General features: G+C 37.6%; 1 protein-coding gene across 4 annotated transcripts in view; it reads right to left on the reverse strand.

Annotated features, from left to right (window-relative positions):
- The window catches only part of LCOR (ligand dependent nuclear receptor corepressor), an 89,333-nt gene that overhangs the window by 43,784 nt on the left and 28,134 nt on the right, over positions 1 to 17,415 (reverse strand). For 3 of the 4 annotated variants that reach the window (XM_049810003.1, XM_049810005.1, XM_049810006.1), the window contains exons 2-4: positions 13,627 to 13,692; positions 13,126 to 13,205; positions 2,750 to 2,882 (exon numbers count right to left, since the gene is read on the reverse strand). In XM_049810003.1, the coding sequence (XP_049665960.1) occupies positions 2,750 to 2,882; positions 13,126 to 13,205; positions 13,627 to 13,692 (279 nt within the window). The remainder of the gene's footprint in view (positions 1 to 2,749; positions 2,883 to 13,125; positions 13,206 to 13,626; positions 13,693 to 17,415) is intronic. The other variant, XM_049810004.1, reaches the window with a different exon arrangement.

Raw genomic sequence — 17,415 nt, forward strand, 5'->3', positions numbered from 1 at the left:
AGTTTTCCTATGTACAATTCTGTAATGCTTACAGCTGAACATATTTCCAAATTCAGGGAGAAAATATTACATATGCCTACAGCCATGCATCTTTGTAATCTGCAACTTCAAAGAATCAGCACAGAGTGACTACTGAGAGCTTTCCAGTGCTGCTCAAGATAAACTCTCCAATTCAGGACAGAAAACTCAATTTTCAACCAGAAGGGTAGTTACCTAGCACATTAAAGGCTTCTTGCTTAATATAAAGCTTGAACTCTAAGGATTAAAAACTGTTGAAAAGTTAGTGCAAAATATTTGCTCGTGCCCCTGCAGCATCACTTGAAATCAAACAGATGTTTATTTTGACTCCAAGCCTCTAGGTTTGTTTTTTTTAAAAAAAAAAAACCCCAAACAATCAACCAAAACCAAACCGCACCCCCCCCCCAAAACACACACCCCCCAACAAAAACTAAAATTAACCAAAACAGATTCTCAGAGAAGAAAAAATAACAGTAAATATTTATGAGCTCTAAGTAATCAAAAGCAGTACCTCTGAGCTTTAAAACCTTAATAGCTTTTGTGTATTTTATCTATCCTGAAATCTTAGAAGGGCAGTATCAAACAAAAAAAGGTATGATTTCATTAAACCATCAAGAGAAGGTCCCATCCTGCCACAAGGCAGAGGTGTAACGGACAACTAGGTTCTACCAGTCTACTTTCACTGGAAGGTATGAATATTTGAAAGAAGCATTACTGAATCAGAGTACCATGGGGACAAAGCAGAGGAAAAGTATGTAAGATTAATGGACAGTAAACCTGTTCAGGAAGTTTGCTGATCCTGCTCATTACCTATGTATGTTAAGTGCATGAGTGCATGTCCTTGACGTGCAACAGGCATCTGTTCGCAGAACATCTGCATACTCTCTGATCTGCCTGGGCTACAAAATACCAGTCTCAAATGTTACTGGCAGCAAGGACGGAAAGAAAAAAAGAACTAATTGCTGGCATGAAACCAGGAGAGCTAAGCATCTCGGAGCAACATAAGAGCATCAGAGTTTTGCCATTCTTTGCGTCCTCTTTGGTATGACAGTGCCTGGGGATCTTATGGCAGTGGCATGAGTTAGAATAACCTTTCAAGCGATCTAAATACAGCCAAACTTGACAACGATGCATTAAGGATTCAGAACTGAGCTCCTGCCAGGCTTCTACCCCTCCCTTATTACTTTTGCACCAAGCACAGCTCTGCCACAGGAATGAAAGCAAGTGTGGACTAAAAAAATTCTCAAAGATGCTTAGACACCTAAAGTGATTTCATTGTCTTAATTCTGTGTATCTGGCCATCGACAGAGTGTTAAACCCCTCATCAGCACAGTTCCAGTAGTTTTCCAACAATTAAGGAAGCATGCATTTCTAATAAGACATGCACACAGGTCATACATAAAAATTTAAGCACAATGTTAAAGGGATGACATTTTTAATAAACAATTTGGAAGTGATGGAACTGCATTTTTTTCCTTTCAACAGAAGAGTAATATGGAAAAAAGTGTATTTTCTCTAGATTTTTGTTTTCTTATATCCCTTCTGAATTTAAAGAGAGATGGGATAAATCTAAACGCAAAAGGAAACTTTAACCTTAAAATAAAAAAAAATTTAAAAAAAATCCACACTGAAAAGGAGGACTTGGAATAAAAGCATTATCTGAACTATCAGTAGTAATGCAATAACTATCCTTCCTACTATCCTGCATGCTTCTATACTTTATGCAATACATCATAATGTACAGTTTGTATTTATTCATTTGAGTCATAAAAGAAAGGCAAAGATACTGTTATCTACTTAAAACACCTTTAAATATTTTGGTCACTGGGAGAAGGGCTGAGGACTGGCTACAGCAATTTCTAATTTGTTAAACTGAAGCCTCGCATTGTCCCCCAGCAGACGGGTTGGAATTACTGATTTGGCAGATTTTCTCACACATGGGTTAGACTGATAAGTACAATGTACTTTCATTCAGGATGCATTTGGAAGCAACCTCTGGAATCCCGTTTCTCAGATTGGTAGAAAACAGTGAAATGAGTTTTGTGCCTTCCTAAGAGCACAGTTTAACTGACATAACTCTCCAAAAGAGATTTAGAGGATTTTCTAGCATTGAGCTACTGTTATTGTTCTTAGCATATTCTACAGTACTGATTTTCCAATTCTTTTGCTGATCACGTTTTGAATTCTCTGTATATCCCCCTTAGCACTATTCCAACAGTATTTTATACTGTGGATTGCTGGGGTGGGTAATCACTACAGACCACAGTGAGAAGACTGCTGACCTTTAAGAAAAACTGCATTAGTACAGATCTCATTAAAATAAATAAATAAAAAAATTACCCAACTACTACCACCACTGCCACTTGCCTCTTCTTCCAAACAGCCCACTCGCCTAAACATTGGTTTCAGGGGAGCAGTTCTTCTGGGTAAGAACTGAGTCATTCCTCCAAAAGTGCAAAACACCAGTGTTCTCATGGAGAGATTTGTTTTAGGGTTAAATATGTTACACTCTCTTCCTCTGTCCCAAGCGCACACAGATGTATTGCCACATTATTTGAGAATCAATTTTTAATCTGGATTTTTAATATATATATTTATTTATATATAAAAAGAAGACAACTGAAAAATACTGAACATACAGTGACAACTTTAACGTCGGATCTTTGATACCCACATTGCGTGCAATAAGACCAGCAAAAGATACCATTCCCCTCCCCCCATTAAAACCAACCTTTTCTGTAAAAGACTGCATTGAGGAACTCTTCCGCTTGCCTTTCAAAACGAATGATTTTTGCTTGCTCTTGTCTAAGCAGAGCTTCTTGTCCAGCTTCTGAGGCTGGCTCATCCAGACTGACTAAGTGTTCCTGCAAAGACATTTAATAATTGTAAGATCTTCTTGACTCCAAAATGAATAAAGTTCTTTAGGTGTTAAACATTTTACTAAATTCAAAACTTTTGTTAGGTACTCAGCACAGAGTTGAATCTATCGAAATCACAACTTGATTTTTGACTGCTCCAGAACATTGTACTTTGTCCTGTTTTCTTGTTGTAAATGCAGCAGAAGCCTGTAAGATTTGATAGCATTATGGGAAATAAGAACCCACTATAAAGAAGATTTAGGTATTTTACATTTGGCTGCAAATCTCATATCTAGGCACTTGTTCTTTGGCTATTACTTTTAGTTCCAAGAAATAACTGCTGAAGGCAAAACACAGAAAGTTCTCCTTAATTTACACATGCAAGCTGAGCAATAAATGACCAATGGCATTAGCAAAAAACAGGTGCTTTTGTAAAAAGGCTCAGTAGTAGCTACTTTTAAGTGAAATAAAGTTAGCTACTTATGACACCCGCAATGAATTAAAATTAATTCCATCTTTTACAACTGGAAGCAACTGACTTATCTCAAAAATATTTCAAAACAAGTGTTTTAACTAGGATAATTAAATTGTGAGAGATGCCAGGATAAATTACTCACTTTTAAATACCACTCAAGAAACTACAAGACAATGGTTACAAAACCACAAAATCTAAATGCTTGGATTTGCCCCCTAGACGCACACCACCCTCTCATTTCTTCCACTTTAATGCCTTGTTCCTGCTTAGGAGAACAATCTCTTTCCTGGCCCTCTCCCTCCACTTTCATTTTAGGCTGTATTAAAGTAACCTGTATTTACCTACTGCAGGAATGCATACACAACCACTCTTTGGGTTTAGGGAGTGTTTTGTTTTGTTAACCTTTACAAAGTATCAGTTACCATAATATCTAGCCTACATCTGTTTTTTTTTAGCCTCTACCTTACAAGTTGATTTCAGGTTTGTATCCCCATGGGACTAGAAGGGAAGGAAAGAACTGGCAATTCATTTATAAATGACAATAAACTAAAAGAATGACTATTCTTAAGTTTGTACCATCCCAACATCAAGAGGTTTAATGAAGCAAGGTTACATAACCAGCCCATAGCAAATTAACACACACAGCAGTCACATGAACTATGTGCAAAGGGCAATAATATGAAATGCTCTGGACTCTGACCTGAACAGCATGGGTTCTCACCCTCAGATTTGTAATTTAACAGCTTCCAAAAGTTCTCCATGAAAAGTAAAGGGAGATACTATCTCAGACAGCGTATAGAGACAAAGCAGTATTTTATGCGAAATGAAAAGATGAGGAGCATGCAATGACAGAGGTGACAGGTGAGTAAAACAACACGTTTGCTGTGAAGGTAAGAGTCTGCAGAAGCAAACATCTCACAAAGTGACTGATGCTTTTTTCCATACCAGAGAGATTCCAGGCTTGCTCTCAAACCTGCTGGCTGTCATAGGAAGTATTAGCACTTTTGAGACAGCCTTAAAGAATACGCATTTGAACCGATGTGTTAACTGTAATAAAAGCATTCACCTCTGTGCCAGATAGTCCTGTACCAGTAACCAGCAGTAGTGCTCCTGCAGTTCACTGGCATTTTATGAACATGCTGAAAATGCAGTTGTACTTTTCTGATACTTAAAATGTGTGAAGTCTGTACAGGATTTCACAATAAAAATATTTGTGGCAAGTAAGCCCAATATTTTTGGAAGAGTTACTCTTCAGGTGAGACTTGAAAGAATATACCTGCATTCTCTTTTTTAAACTGTGTTTCCGCATCTGACAAAGTTTAATGCAGGATCTGTCCTAGTTATTGACAGCCATTCTGAGTCAAGCTCCATTATCTTTTAGGCATTATCACGATAATTGTAAATTCATCAGTTTGTGTAAAAAGCAGATGTTTGTGCAAATTAACTAATAACAGAAGTAATCTAGCATACAGAAGTGTTAGAACAATCACTGGAATATCTAAGCATTTACAGACAAACTGCTTTAAGTTTTACTTCAAAAAGGAATCTCTGCAAACTGATTTGCAGAGATTTGGCTATATAAGATCCATTAGAGTTAATTAGCATCCTCTGGCTAAAGTCCCACAAGCCATTGCAAAAAACTTTCTTTTAATTCAAAGGACAGAGAATTAAAAATTGAAGGAAACATTACCCCTTCAACCTGATCTGATACTCTGCCCTTTGACAGACTATAGCTCTGCAAGAAGCCTAAAATAAAAATAACCCTTGCCCAACACAATGCATTTCAAATCTTCCTCCTACTTTTTACAACTAAGGTAATACATAGTAAGTACTAGCCTAGCAACTCAGTGGAAACCGAGTTCAGGGGCAGCATGCCTCACCATAAACAGGTTTACTTTGCATTACTCATATAAAGGTAATGTATAAAGAATACAATTTAATCTACCTAGACTACCTGAAGCTGTACATTTTCCACACAGAGGTGGAATGAAGAAAAAGGGATCAGCCAGAAAAAAGAATTCTAAGTGGCTTACAATGGTGAATGGCTGAATAAAGGATCATTTGATCTGCATTCAGAAGAGGGGGATAGCAAGGCAATGGTAGCACTTAGTTCTTACCCCTCAAACTAAGGAGCACGCATCTCTTTACATGTATGATTTTTACCAACACCCATGCTAAGACATCAAAATGTAAAGATAATCAGTTATATAAAAGAGTCAGGTTTAACCTTGTGCATAGGCAAAAAAAATCTTCAGCTATTTTCTGGCATCTGCAGTACAGCACCGACTACATGAGAGAAAATATACTTGAAAGATTTCTGTTTATTGCATTTTTTTATTTTCTTATTAATTGTGTCACAATTATTCCAGTAATCTTCGCAGATGGTTCACCCTTAGAGGGAAAGTTCAAGTTTCCACACTAAATATTTGACTGTGATTTTCAGTTAAGGTCAACTTCTAAAAGCACGGGTTTGGGTTGGTTTTTTTTTGGTTGCTTGGTTGTTTTTTTGGTTGGTTTGGTTTTGTGGATTCTTTTTCACATTTTCAACCATTTCTTCCCAATAACTACTATTTCAATCCACTATCTTCAGTCTTATCCTCTCACTCTACAGCCCTGAATCACATCAAAGTTTTCAGTACCAACATGCAGGTAGTAGGAAGAATAATAACCTATTAATATTTAAATAGCATTGTCATTGGTTACAAATACCCTGGAAAAAAACCAAGCAGTTACTTTTACGTATTATTTATAACACAGCATTCATTCCACTCTCTTTGTGCTTCTCTTCAGGTGGAAACCATCCCTGGAATCCCAACAGTGAACATGCAGTACCACTATATTGAAAAAATAGTGCTTCAGAAAAAGATAGTTGGAGTGGTTTGCACATTCCCCCAAAGGGTTAAAGCTATTTTTGTACCTTAAGATATACAGTATAACTATATAATTAAGTCAAAGAGCCTTAGAAATACAGGGCTTAGGTTTTCAAAATGCAAGGTCAATGCGTGACCTTGAGAGACCACCTAATCCTGGACAGCCCGGCCTTGTCAGCACTAGTGCTGGATCCTCACTGACACTCTCCTTGTAGGTAATGTTGATACAGCATTTCTAAATGCTAAACTGCTGGCATGAAGAGAAATGTCTGATGCAGGCTGGTTTTTGTATAGATATGGCAACAGCAGCTTCGTGTTTAAGCCACAGACCGCACACAGATGGAGGGTGAATTGCCTGCTAACTCGAATAGTATGAGAGAATTCCTACCCATCTTTGTGGAGAAAACGGAGGGAGGCTTCCCACAGACCACTGTGGTTGACCGGCCAACCCATGGACCCTAGGGATACAATCCAGCCTCCCACCCCAAGGCAAGATCAGGAACAGTGAGTAAGAAAGGAATGTTTCAGCATCCCTAGACTGTCTTCTCCAATGCTTCATTTTTCTTAAGACTGTACAGTCTTTTTAACTCTTAGCCAATGCAAAGGAGGATAATCTACTATTTTCTGTAGACAAGCCTTAAGGGCACCAGAGATTGCCGTCTTTCCTTCTCTTCCTTCTACCTTCCAGACCAAGTCATTCTTGTTGCTTTCATTTCAGTGCTATTCAGTTTGTTTGTGTCTCTCAAAATGCTACACCCAGCTGAGGCTTCACCAACATTTAGGTAAGAGAAGAATTTCCTCTCCAGGTATTAAGACAAATGCCTCTCTGGATATATCCCCCCAAATAGTTTACTACTTTTACAATGCTGCGACTTTTCAGACATCTATAATTTTTTACTTGATAAAACAAGTCTGCCTGTCCCATTTCTCAAATTTATCAAGATCATTTTCAATTCTAAGCATGCCCTTTAAAGCATCTAGAACTGTTCCCAGCTTGGCATCAACTAAAAATTCAAATGGTTTAATTAGTTTTAAGATGTTCCTCACTTACTAAGCACACCTACTTTTATAGTAAGAAACAGTATTACTTTCTTATTAACCAAGATGACTGATGTCAGATTTATCAAATTCAAAACAAATTTGACTGATCCATAACTACTGAATAGCATTTATTATCTATAGAAGGGGGAGAGGAAAAAAAAAGAAAAAAAATCAGTGGAAATAAATACGCTTACATTCATATTTATGCACAAGCAAAACTGTAACCCTGCATTACTACTAAACACAGCTGGAGATTATCACAAACAGCCTCTTCAGGTTTTAGCCTCCATATAACATTATTTTAAAACGACCCAATACAAAATTGACAGTCTAAATGCTTGAGTTTTTTGAAGTGATGAAATCCATTAAAAATGTTTTAGAGCATCTTCTAGCGCACTTATGCTCTCTGTACACAGTTTAAACACATTCTGAAGCCATCAAAAATCATAAGTTCTGCAACTTCAACTCATTCTCAGATATTTCCTTTGCCATCTTCAATTATTCTATGACTTAATGCTTTAAATGATAGTGGTAGCTTCTCTTTGGAATTATTCAGACACTTACCACAGTTTACTACTTATTGTTTATGTTCCTCCATAGTGAAAGGACACCAGACTCAGAGGCTGTTATTATGATCAATCATAATCAAGTGATAGCTTTTGGGCATTACCTTTTAGATGTTTGTGTAAAGCAATTACTTACAAGCTTTTAAAAATATCCAAATCATATCAGAGTAACTTTGAATTTTAAAATCACTCCTTCACATGCTGCACCCTACCACACTTCTTCATAACTGAAAAAATCATTAGAGATCCTTACACTGAAGCCCAGGTACTTTATGGTACTTGGAAGACTGGACTCAATCTTCTGCCGTCAACAGCATGAGACTCCACAATATGCTCCTAAAAGTCATCTTCTCTCTTGCTATTTTTGTAGCTTAAATATATTTATAAAATAGTTAATGTACTTAGGAGTATTATCCTTCTTGTTCTGCTCTCACCAACTAATGAGATTAGTCGTGTCGCCCCCTCCCTTTTTTTTTTTTTTTTAAATGTACAAATTGCTTTATGTAGCTTTAGACAACAGTGTTTTCTTTTCCGAATTAATATACTCAACTTAATTCTCTTTAAGGATTCTTTTTCCAGTTCCCCCTCTTATTACTGGTGCTTTCTTCTGACGTTATCTATCTGCATCTTTTTTAAAAAATAAATCTTAAATTAGGCTTGAGCTCCAACTATGAGCAAGTGACAGCAGAGACTACCTCATTTGATACAGACATTCTACATGGAGCCACAGATTTCTTCTGTAATGATAGCTCTGTCAGTTTATTTAACAAGCTACACTGAAAAATTAAGAACTGTAATTAAAAAAAGTCAAGTACACTTAGAGTTCAATTTGTCTGAATTGATGGGTCTTGTCTGTACCACTTTTTAGAAGGAAAGCTTCATAAAAAAGACCAAAACCCTTCCCCCAAACCAAAACCCAACCACCTTGCAAAATATACTACCTTAAAACTTCCCTATGAAGGATAAAGCCCACAAAGAATTGAGAATTACCATATTTGCAGATTATCCAAATGAAAGTTCACCAGGTTTGGTCCCATAGAACCCAATCTACATCCTCTCACTGTGAGCAGGCAGCTAGAGCTGCCAACTTTGTCTTTTTTGTCTTTCATGCCCATCAATGTACCCAGGCTTTTCTGCACACAGGCACCCGTGTTAATAACCTGATAGCATATCCTTAGGTAACTAGTTATTCTCTCTGATTACACCATACTGAAACAATTATGTATTCTATATTATATGATGGAAGAAAAAAATTCCAATTTCTAAAAGCTTTACATTATTGCACATAACCCTTTGGCTTTGGGAAAAAATATGTCTGGGAAGATTTTAGCTCCCTACTTTGTCTCTTTTATTATCCCTTTCCAATGAAAACACTTAAGTCTATTTCTCTATCAAAAACGGTCTTGTATTTGACTACCATAAAATCCATGCATTTGCTCAGTATTTGCAAGTAGAACTAGTGCTACAAATAAATTAATCTTTTCAGAATACTTCCGCAGATGGTTCTCCATCCTTTGAAGAATGCATGTAATTGAATCTGATTGCTTGTAAAAGCAAGAACCAACATCACTGAAATGGGTGGGAGAGCAAGCGTAATTTTTTCTCCCTTAAATAGTTCCGCCAATAAACTAATCTTGGCTTCTGTGCTGGTTTTGGCTGGGACAGAGTTAACTTTCTTCATAGTAGCTGGTATGGGGCTATGTGTTGGATTTGTGCTGGAAATAGTGTTGATAATTCAGGGATGTTTCAGTTATTGCTGAGCAGCGCTTACAGAGTCAAGGCCTTTTCTGCTTCTCACACTACCCCACCAGCGAGTAGGCTGGGGGTGCACAAGAAGCTGGGAATGGACACAGCCAGGAGAGCTGACCCCAGCTGACATTCCATACCATACGATGTCATGCACAGCATATAAAGCTGGGGAAGAAGAAGGAAGGGAGGATGTTCAGAGTGATGGCGTTTGTCTTCCCAAGCAACTGTTAAGCATTATGGAGCCCTGCTTTCCTGGAGATGGCTGAACACCTGCCTGCCGATGGGAAGTAGTCTATGAATTTCTTATTTTGCTTTGCTTGCATGCATGGATTTTGCTTTACCTATTAAACTGTCTTTATCTTAACCCACAAGTCTTCTCACTTTTACTCTCCCGATTCTCTCCCTGATCCCACCCGGGGGAAGTGAGTGCGCAGCTGTGTGGTGCTTAGTTGCCAGCTGGGGTTAAACCACAACAGCTTCCAATTTTCATCCTGTAGTCCAGAACTCAGTTCTCCTTGAGGACAACTACTGGTCTCCTAAGTTACAGGTAATTCTTGAGGGTAAATGAAATCCAGAAAAAAAACCCTGAAGATTTTATTTGGTTTTGAACTTGTCAGACCAGGTGCCTACATGTCACTCAAAGATGAAAATCAAATACACCAATTGATTATTCTGCTAATCCAAAAGGAGGTATTGGTAGAGATGTACTCATTGGAAAAAAAGGCCAGCCACACAGCGTTGTAATATGTGGCTTGTGGCTATCTTGCTCCCAGCTACAACATCAATTACACACCTTTTAATTCTGTAACTCACCAGTATACAAGCACAAACCCAAATCATCCCATCCTGCCCAGTTCTTTCCCTAAAAAGGTAAGAAGATGCACATCAGCAATAAAATAAGCAGAACAGAGGATGTGGCACAGAAAGTACAACTGCTACCACATTATGTACAGGAACAGACATGTTTTCACAGTTACAGAAGATTGAGCCTGCAACTCCATAAAAGGAAGAGTTAAAGCTATCATTACAGATGTTGAATGGAAGAGATTTCAAATAAACTAGGTACCACTTCTAATTTAGTTCAGTCCATCAGCTGGAGACTGGCCATCATTTGGCTAAATACCAAATGAAGTTACAAACTTTTTTGTAACAATTAAGTCTCCAATGTTTTATTCCAAAATTATGATATTGTTAAATCCATACTATTTGAAGACCCCCATAGAAGAGTCACACTTAACTCTGTATTGCAAGCTAATTACATCAGAAACAGCCAGCAGTGCAGCAATTTGGCATACTCACAGAGGAAAGGAAGCACTCCCACCCTGTCATCTCCCTCAGCTGACATACAAGAACTCACTAGGTCTAAAAGCAGCCATATTCTTCCTTAAGAAACCAATCCTCTCACCAAAAAAACAACCCAGCAGAACTAATACAGAGGCTGAGGGATGGGGGTGGTGGTGGGGGAATCCTATGTACTCCAAAGAAGCCCTGTGCCAAGCATGAGGAGAATCACCAGGATTAACAGAGAAGTCACACATCTGATTTGAATGGAGTGGTTCACCCTCCTTCCCCAATCCCCCCTCTCCCAGTCAGTGATCCCTGGCCACCCAGCAAACAACCATGTGTACAAAGCTCTCTTTGCTGTCCCTGTTTATCAATTGGCTGTAAGAAAAATGGTTTAAACAGGTATTTTTGGCTACTGAAATGTAAAGTGACAGAAATTGCTTGGGTTTTAGTTATAAAAATTATTCTATCCAAGCCCATAGTAGCTGACTGACACTACCACTGCCTCTCTTAACTCACATTTCTATCCAGCCTGCTCAGAACTTAAAACCTCCTTCCCCTTCACCTAGCACCTTTGCCTAGCGATGCTGCACACGCCTGCTGCATTCTGCGTCAGTCTGTACACAATCCTAAAATCTCCTTAGACCCCTGATGCCAAAACACCACAGAGCACACCAGTTGTGACTATATCTGCATCTTTTCTTTTGCCCATTTAAAAGCCACCACACGGTACAATGGGAAACCATGTGAGGAACCTTAACGTAAACGATAACTAACACTAGCATAAGGAACACATTGCCAGTTTTTCAGTGATACTCACAATCATGGGCTACACTTTACTACGTGAAACTAGAAAGAAAAGCCTAGCAAAGTACATGAAAATATAAATAGTGATATCTCAGCTTCTGTTTAAAGGTTGTGTAGAAGCTTGAAAAGGACAAGACGACCATGCTTAACCAGCACACTGGACATTCATGTTCTTAGTTTTTGTCTTCACCTAACAATCACTGATTTTCAGGAGCTTTATTTTAGTTACTGTGGACCTGTGAGATGTAAACAGTCTTTTTGAAGCTCTACCTGTACACTGTACACTACATGATTCTCCCATACTACAACCAGTCTCTGACCGCAGCACAAAATTAATTTCTGAATCAATTCAGTGGCTTAACTAGAACTGTCCTAAACACTGGATCTTGTCTTTTTATGATATGACATAAGTCAAACAAGACAGAACTTCTTACAGCACAAGCATACATATAGCTTACCTGCTGTCAGTCTCAGTGAAAGAATTATGCCCTTTATCTGTTCTAAATGCAAGTGTTCCTAACCCTCCTCCCCATGCCTTAACAAAAACTGCAATACAAAACCAAGCATAAACTGGCAACATGGCAAGTATTAGTGTCAACAAGGTAATTCCTTTATAAACAAGCCATGCAGCCATAAGTGTTAGCTGCTGCAGAGGAAAGGGTGCTTTTGTTTCATTCTTAAGTTGATAGAGATCCACTCTGCATGTTATTTTACATTGTGCAGGAAGAAGTAGTAGTTAAGAGTTCAGCAAATGAAGTTTTGCCAAGACAGATGAGCCTTCCTTCCTATGCTATAGAACAATCATTATTTCAACACATGGTCTGAGCAACAATTACGTATAGCATGATAGCCTTTGTTTCATATACGCTATAATCTTGTTAAAAAAACAAACTGCAAGTTTATTATGTGGGCAAAGCTGACTTGTCCACATTTAGGCTCTGACTTGGTTATAAACAAGCACAGTACAAAATCTACCATACACATGAGCCTCTTAATAAAAGGGATATGGCCCATAGGGAAAGAGATTCCAAGATACAGAACAAGACACTAGGTTGTTAAAATGGACCACATTTCCATACTGAAGATAAGCCCAGCCTCTGACTCTAGTAAACATGCACAAGCCACAGTTTGGCTCCCTTGGGAAGGGTTTCATGATCCCAACAAGATCTCTTAAAAAGAGCTCAAAAAACCCAAACCAAACAAAAAACACCAAACAGAAAGAGCCACTACACAGAAAAGAAAAAAAATCTGCATCACATACTAGAAAGAAAAAGTTGCAGAGAAGAGGCAAGTCTGTTCAATTAGCTTGCATTATTTTAATTCAGAAAGCCTTTTTCTGAAGGAGGGGAAAGGGGTAGGAGGTTGCAGATTTTCTATGTTCAGTTAACTAGAAGCAGCAAACTCCCTCCCTTTGTCCCTCCCCTACAACTACTAGCTTCACACATCTGCATTGTTACCTTCACTTTTTCTCTTCTCAGGCAGCAGAAAAGACAATTTTCATCAAAAGACCAATCAGAAACACCTTCAGGCTCACAGTCTGTAAATCAGAGGAATAGCAAATTACTTCATATTCATAAACCGCGACACAACTGGAGCCAAAAGAGAAATGCCGAATTAAATACCTGTTTCACAACATTCTTGCCTGCATTCTGAGGATGCAGGCTTCATTTCAGCCATTTTTCTAAATCCCCAGATTACCAAACTGTATACATTTTATCTATGCACAACAAATCTGTTTTTCCGAGCACTGCCAAATACACTCCCAGCTACATAAAGATGAACGCACACTCATTAGTAATTTTAGCCAATATGAAACTAACTGTGAGCACTGCCTGGGGGAGGGGGAAAAAAAAAAAAAGCACAAATCACCACGGTAACACACATTTTCTAGAGGCAGAGCTGGGGCTGCTTCTGTCATTAGAAATGCAGAACAAGATACAAACATAGAGATTGAATACCTTTAAACAAACTGAGATCTTTTAATAATCCAGGTCCAAACAGGCCTTCTAGAATACTTTCAAACCCTAAAAGCAAATAAAAGAATTGTTAGCTTTCTAGATTAAGTACGTCACTACAAGAATATTCACAATAGCAGTTCTATATTTATCTGTTCCAAGAACAGAGCTCAATGTGTTTTCTCTAAGTATTACAAGATGCATGGGTCAATTGTGATGACTGAACTACTGACAAATCATAGCACAATCTAGAGACCACCAACTCCTGTACTTTTTTTAAATAGCTAGGTTAAAAACAAAGAACACCGCGACATTGAAATAAACCATTTTGAAAATAAAATAAGATGTAGGTTCTACAATTTGACCAGGTAATTTCTATACAAAAAAATTTCTCTTGCTTAAGCCTCCAAACTGAAATAAGGTACATTTTCCCAATTAAAAAAAACAACAAAACATTCTTCCATCTGAGTGGCACTCAGTTGCTTTTCTGAATTTCAGCAAATGTTAGAATCAGTGTTTCCTGAAGAGTTACAGGTTTGAAGAGAGAAAAGTCGAAGGAAAGGGATTCAGCAGTGTCAAGCGACTAAGGAACCAAATTCCAATCACAGATCCGCATCTAAGATACACAGTCCAATTTACTTCAATGCCATGACTTATGCCTCACTTAAAATAAATCTAACCAATTTTAGTTTATTCCAAAAGAGGAAAAACCTTTACCGAAATTACTGCCATTATTTGGAAATGTTAAATCAATATTACACTAAAGTCCTGCTGGCAGTAAAATCTACAGAGCTATTAACTACCCAATACTGTGAGAAGACAGGTTAGCAGAGTGAATATGAAAAGTACAAAGACGACTTTAAGGGGGACAAACAAATTCCACCTGCTTATAAAAATGTATTCCAGATATGACCATAAAACTCAAGACTACAACTTACTGTATTTCCCCCCCCCCCCATTAATACTTCTGCTTTGTAGGTTTAATAAAAGTTTGCATATAGCTAGGGGCAACTTCTACTTGCCTCAATCTTTGAGAAGCAGAAGAAGAAATGACAAAAAAAAGTGTTAAGACAGAAAAATATGGTTTTAAATTTACAGAAAGTTGCATGGGTGAATTGCGGACAGATAAACTACCTGAAATAGCCCTTTTAAGAAACAAATGAAAATCTAAATGATCACGTTATGAAGAAAATCTGTTACTACATTGCAAAAGAGCGATAATTCTAAAATAACTCTGACTACATACAGATCTAGTATCAAAGTTATCTTTTGGACAGCAGTCTTCAACAGGAAAGGACAAGTACTGTTACCATCCCTCTGGGTATCAGCAAGAATGCCAGTGCACTAACATCTTCAGATGCCAGATGCAGGCCCCTACAAAATTTGCAGCCTGCAACATGACTTAAATGGCCAAAGCATTGCCAGGGCACACCACCATCCCTGATCTAATGCCTATCAGAGGCTGATACTAAAATTCTGATCTCAGAAAGCACCGAGTGGAGAACAAAAGTAAAAAAAAAAAACAAAAACAAAAGGTGAAAGAGTGACAGTGAAATAACAGTCAAGAGTAAAGAAAAATAGGGGAGAGATCAGAAAACAAGGTGGAAGAGGAGAAACTGCAAAAACATCCCATTGAACAGCACCTTGTCAGGCAGAGAAGTAGCACTGCCTCCAAAAAAAGCCAATTCAGGGTTCAGGAAGTGGCAGGAACAGTGGGAAAGGGCCAACCAACCTGACCTAGAAGAAAAATAGGAGAATCAGGGTATTGACCCGTAGGTTTATAACATTGACTCTTTTATGGGTAGTGACCTCTCAGAATTTGTATCTCGAATGAAACCTTAAGGAAAACAGCTAACCAACCTCATTCTTTATCGTTTTGTTTTAAAAAATTGTATTTTTTATAGATATAAATAAAAATCAGAAGAGCTCAGAAATTTTACTCAAACTCACCACTCTTAAAATAGTAACTGCCAATGACTCATGCCCCACAGTTTGCTATGCATGCAATTGCACACTGAAGTCCCTGCCAAGTTTTACAGCTTGGATATTGTACAATCATAGTTTGCTAGCCCACTGTTCTCAGTGATGCTAATGCCACTTGGTTTTTATTAATATTAAATATTGGATTTAGCAGTTGCATAGCAACAGCAGAACATCTTATGTGCAATGCTTGACATTAAAAAAGACAAGTAAGGGAAGTATGAATGTATTCAAAAATTATACTAAAGACTGGCAAAATTGCCATGAAGATGAGACCTATTCCCCCCCCCCAAATGCAAAGTGCAAGGCAGTAAAGACAGTATAAGCCCTGCGATGTAGTATTCAGTCATTCAGGACTCCAAAAGAGCAACTGTGTACAGTTAATCATGCATAATACATTGAAAACAAAATCTTGAAAAAGGAGCTGCCTACTTTTTATAGTATTTTTTCTCTCCATTGTCACTGCTCTTAGAAGCTTGAAAAGAACATTTCTTTTCCCACCGATTGTCCTTTTCCATTTGGCAGATGATATTTTCCTGCATTTCAAATGGAACAGAAATTAACATGGCTGCCTCTGCTAAATTCCAGTTTCTATATTTTCATCATCCATATTTCACTGTCTGACAGTTCACAGCAGCTGAAGAGCAGGGCCAGTGGAAAAGTTGCAGGAATAACAGAGGAGAAAAAAGGATGAAGATCCCAATATTTTAGAGCTTTGTCTTAGGTACGTTCCTCACAATTAAAGCAGCCATACCTTTAACACTTATAATGTTACTGGTGACCTAGACAAGGGAAAACATCCTTACGGTGTTAGTGTAAGAATTTAGAAAAAAAGTTTTTATTTTTTTAAAAAATACAACATTTATAAAGCGTAAAACATTTTCTCTATCTCAGAAGGCTCTCCAGTAAGTGAAGAATTAGCAAAAAAAAAAAAAAATCCCAGAAAGAACAAAGAAAACTCTTAGTACTGAAGCAAGGGTGAACTAACTTTTTAAATGCAGAAGTTGTTACACACTTGTTACTATTTCACAATTGCTAGCTCTAGAAGTAAAGCAATATATAAGAAACATTATTCTCTATAATGTCCTCTGAAAAAAGTCAGAATATGGATGTGCCATTTTTATGCTAAGAGTAACAAGTACAGAAATTAAAACTAAAACAAAAGGAAAAAAAGAAAGAGTTAACTATGCAGTTTTCAGCATGGTCAAATTTCACTGGTTTTGTCTCTGCAGCTAAACAGTTTTATTTTCATCTTTTCTGGCATTTTCATCCTCCCTTCTGTAACCAAATATTTTAAGTCATAAATTTAAACTGTAATTATAGTTTGTTGGTTAACAGTTCAAGACAACAGTTTAACTTCCAGCTTTACCAAAAAGAAAAAAAAAATCCAGTTAGATCCTCATATCATCTTTTGCCTTAAAACTGAGAGCACTTGTAATGATTAAGTAGCTACCAGGCTCCTTGAGATAACACTATTACAGAAGTTGATAATCCAAGAGAGGACTTTACTGACTGATCTCTAGTGTTGTGGATTAGTCAGACACATTCTCCCCCTTAAAAAACAGGAATGCAAGATCTTCAGAAGAAGATAGGGATGCATTTCTGGACTGCCACTGACACAGAGCCTAGCATTTCAAACAATGCTTTTTACCCTGCAACAGCACAGCTCAAACATACCCTTTAATGCTCACTACATAATTCAGCTTTACACACATACCTAGTCAAAGCAGTAAAGCTTGTACCACTAACTAGAAGTCAAATAAATTTGAGGGTAGTAAAGAAAAGAAAAGCTATAATCCATCTTTACTACTA

This window comes from Accipiter gentilis, chromosome 9 (genome assembly GCF_929443795.1).
Source record: "Accipiter gentilis chromosome 9, bAccGen1.1, whole genome shotgun sequence".
In the NCBI taxonomy this organism is placed as follows: domain Eukaryota; kingdom Metazoa; phylum Chordata; class Aves; order Accipitriformes; family Accipitridae; genus Astur; species Astur gentilis.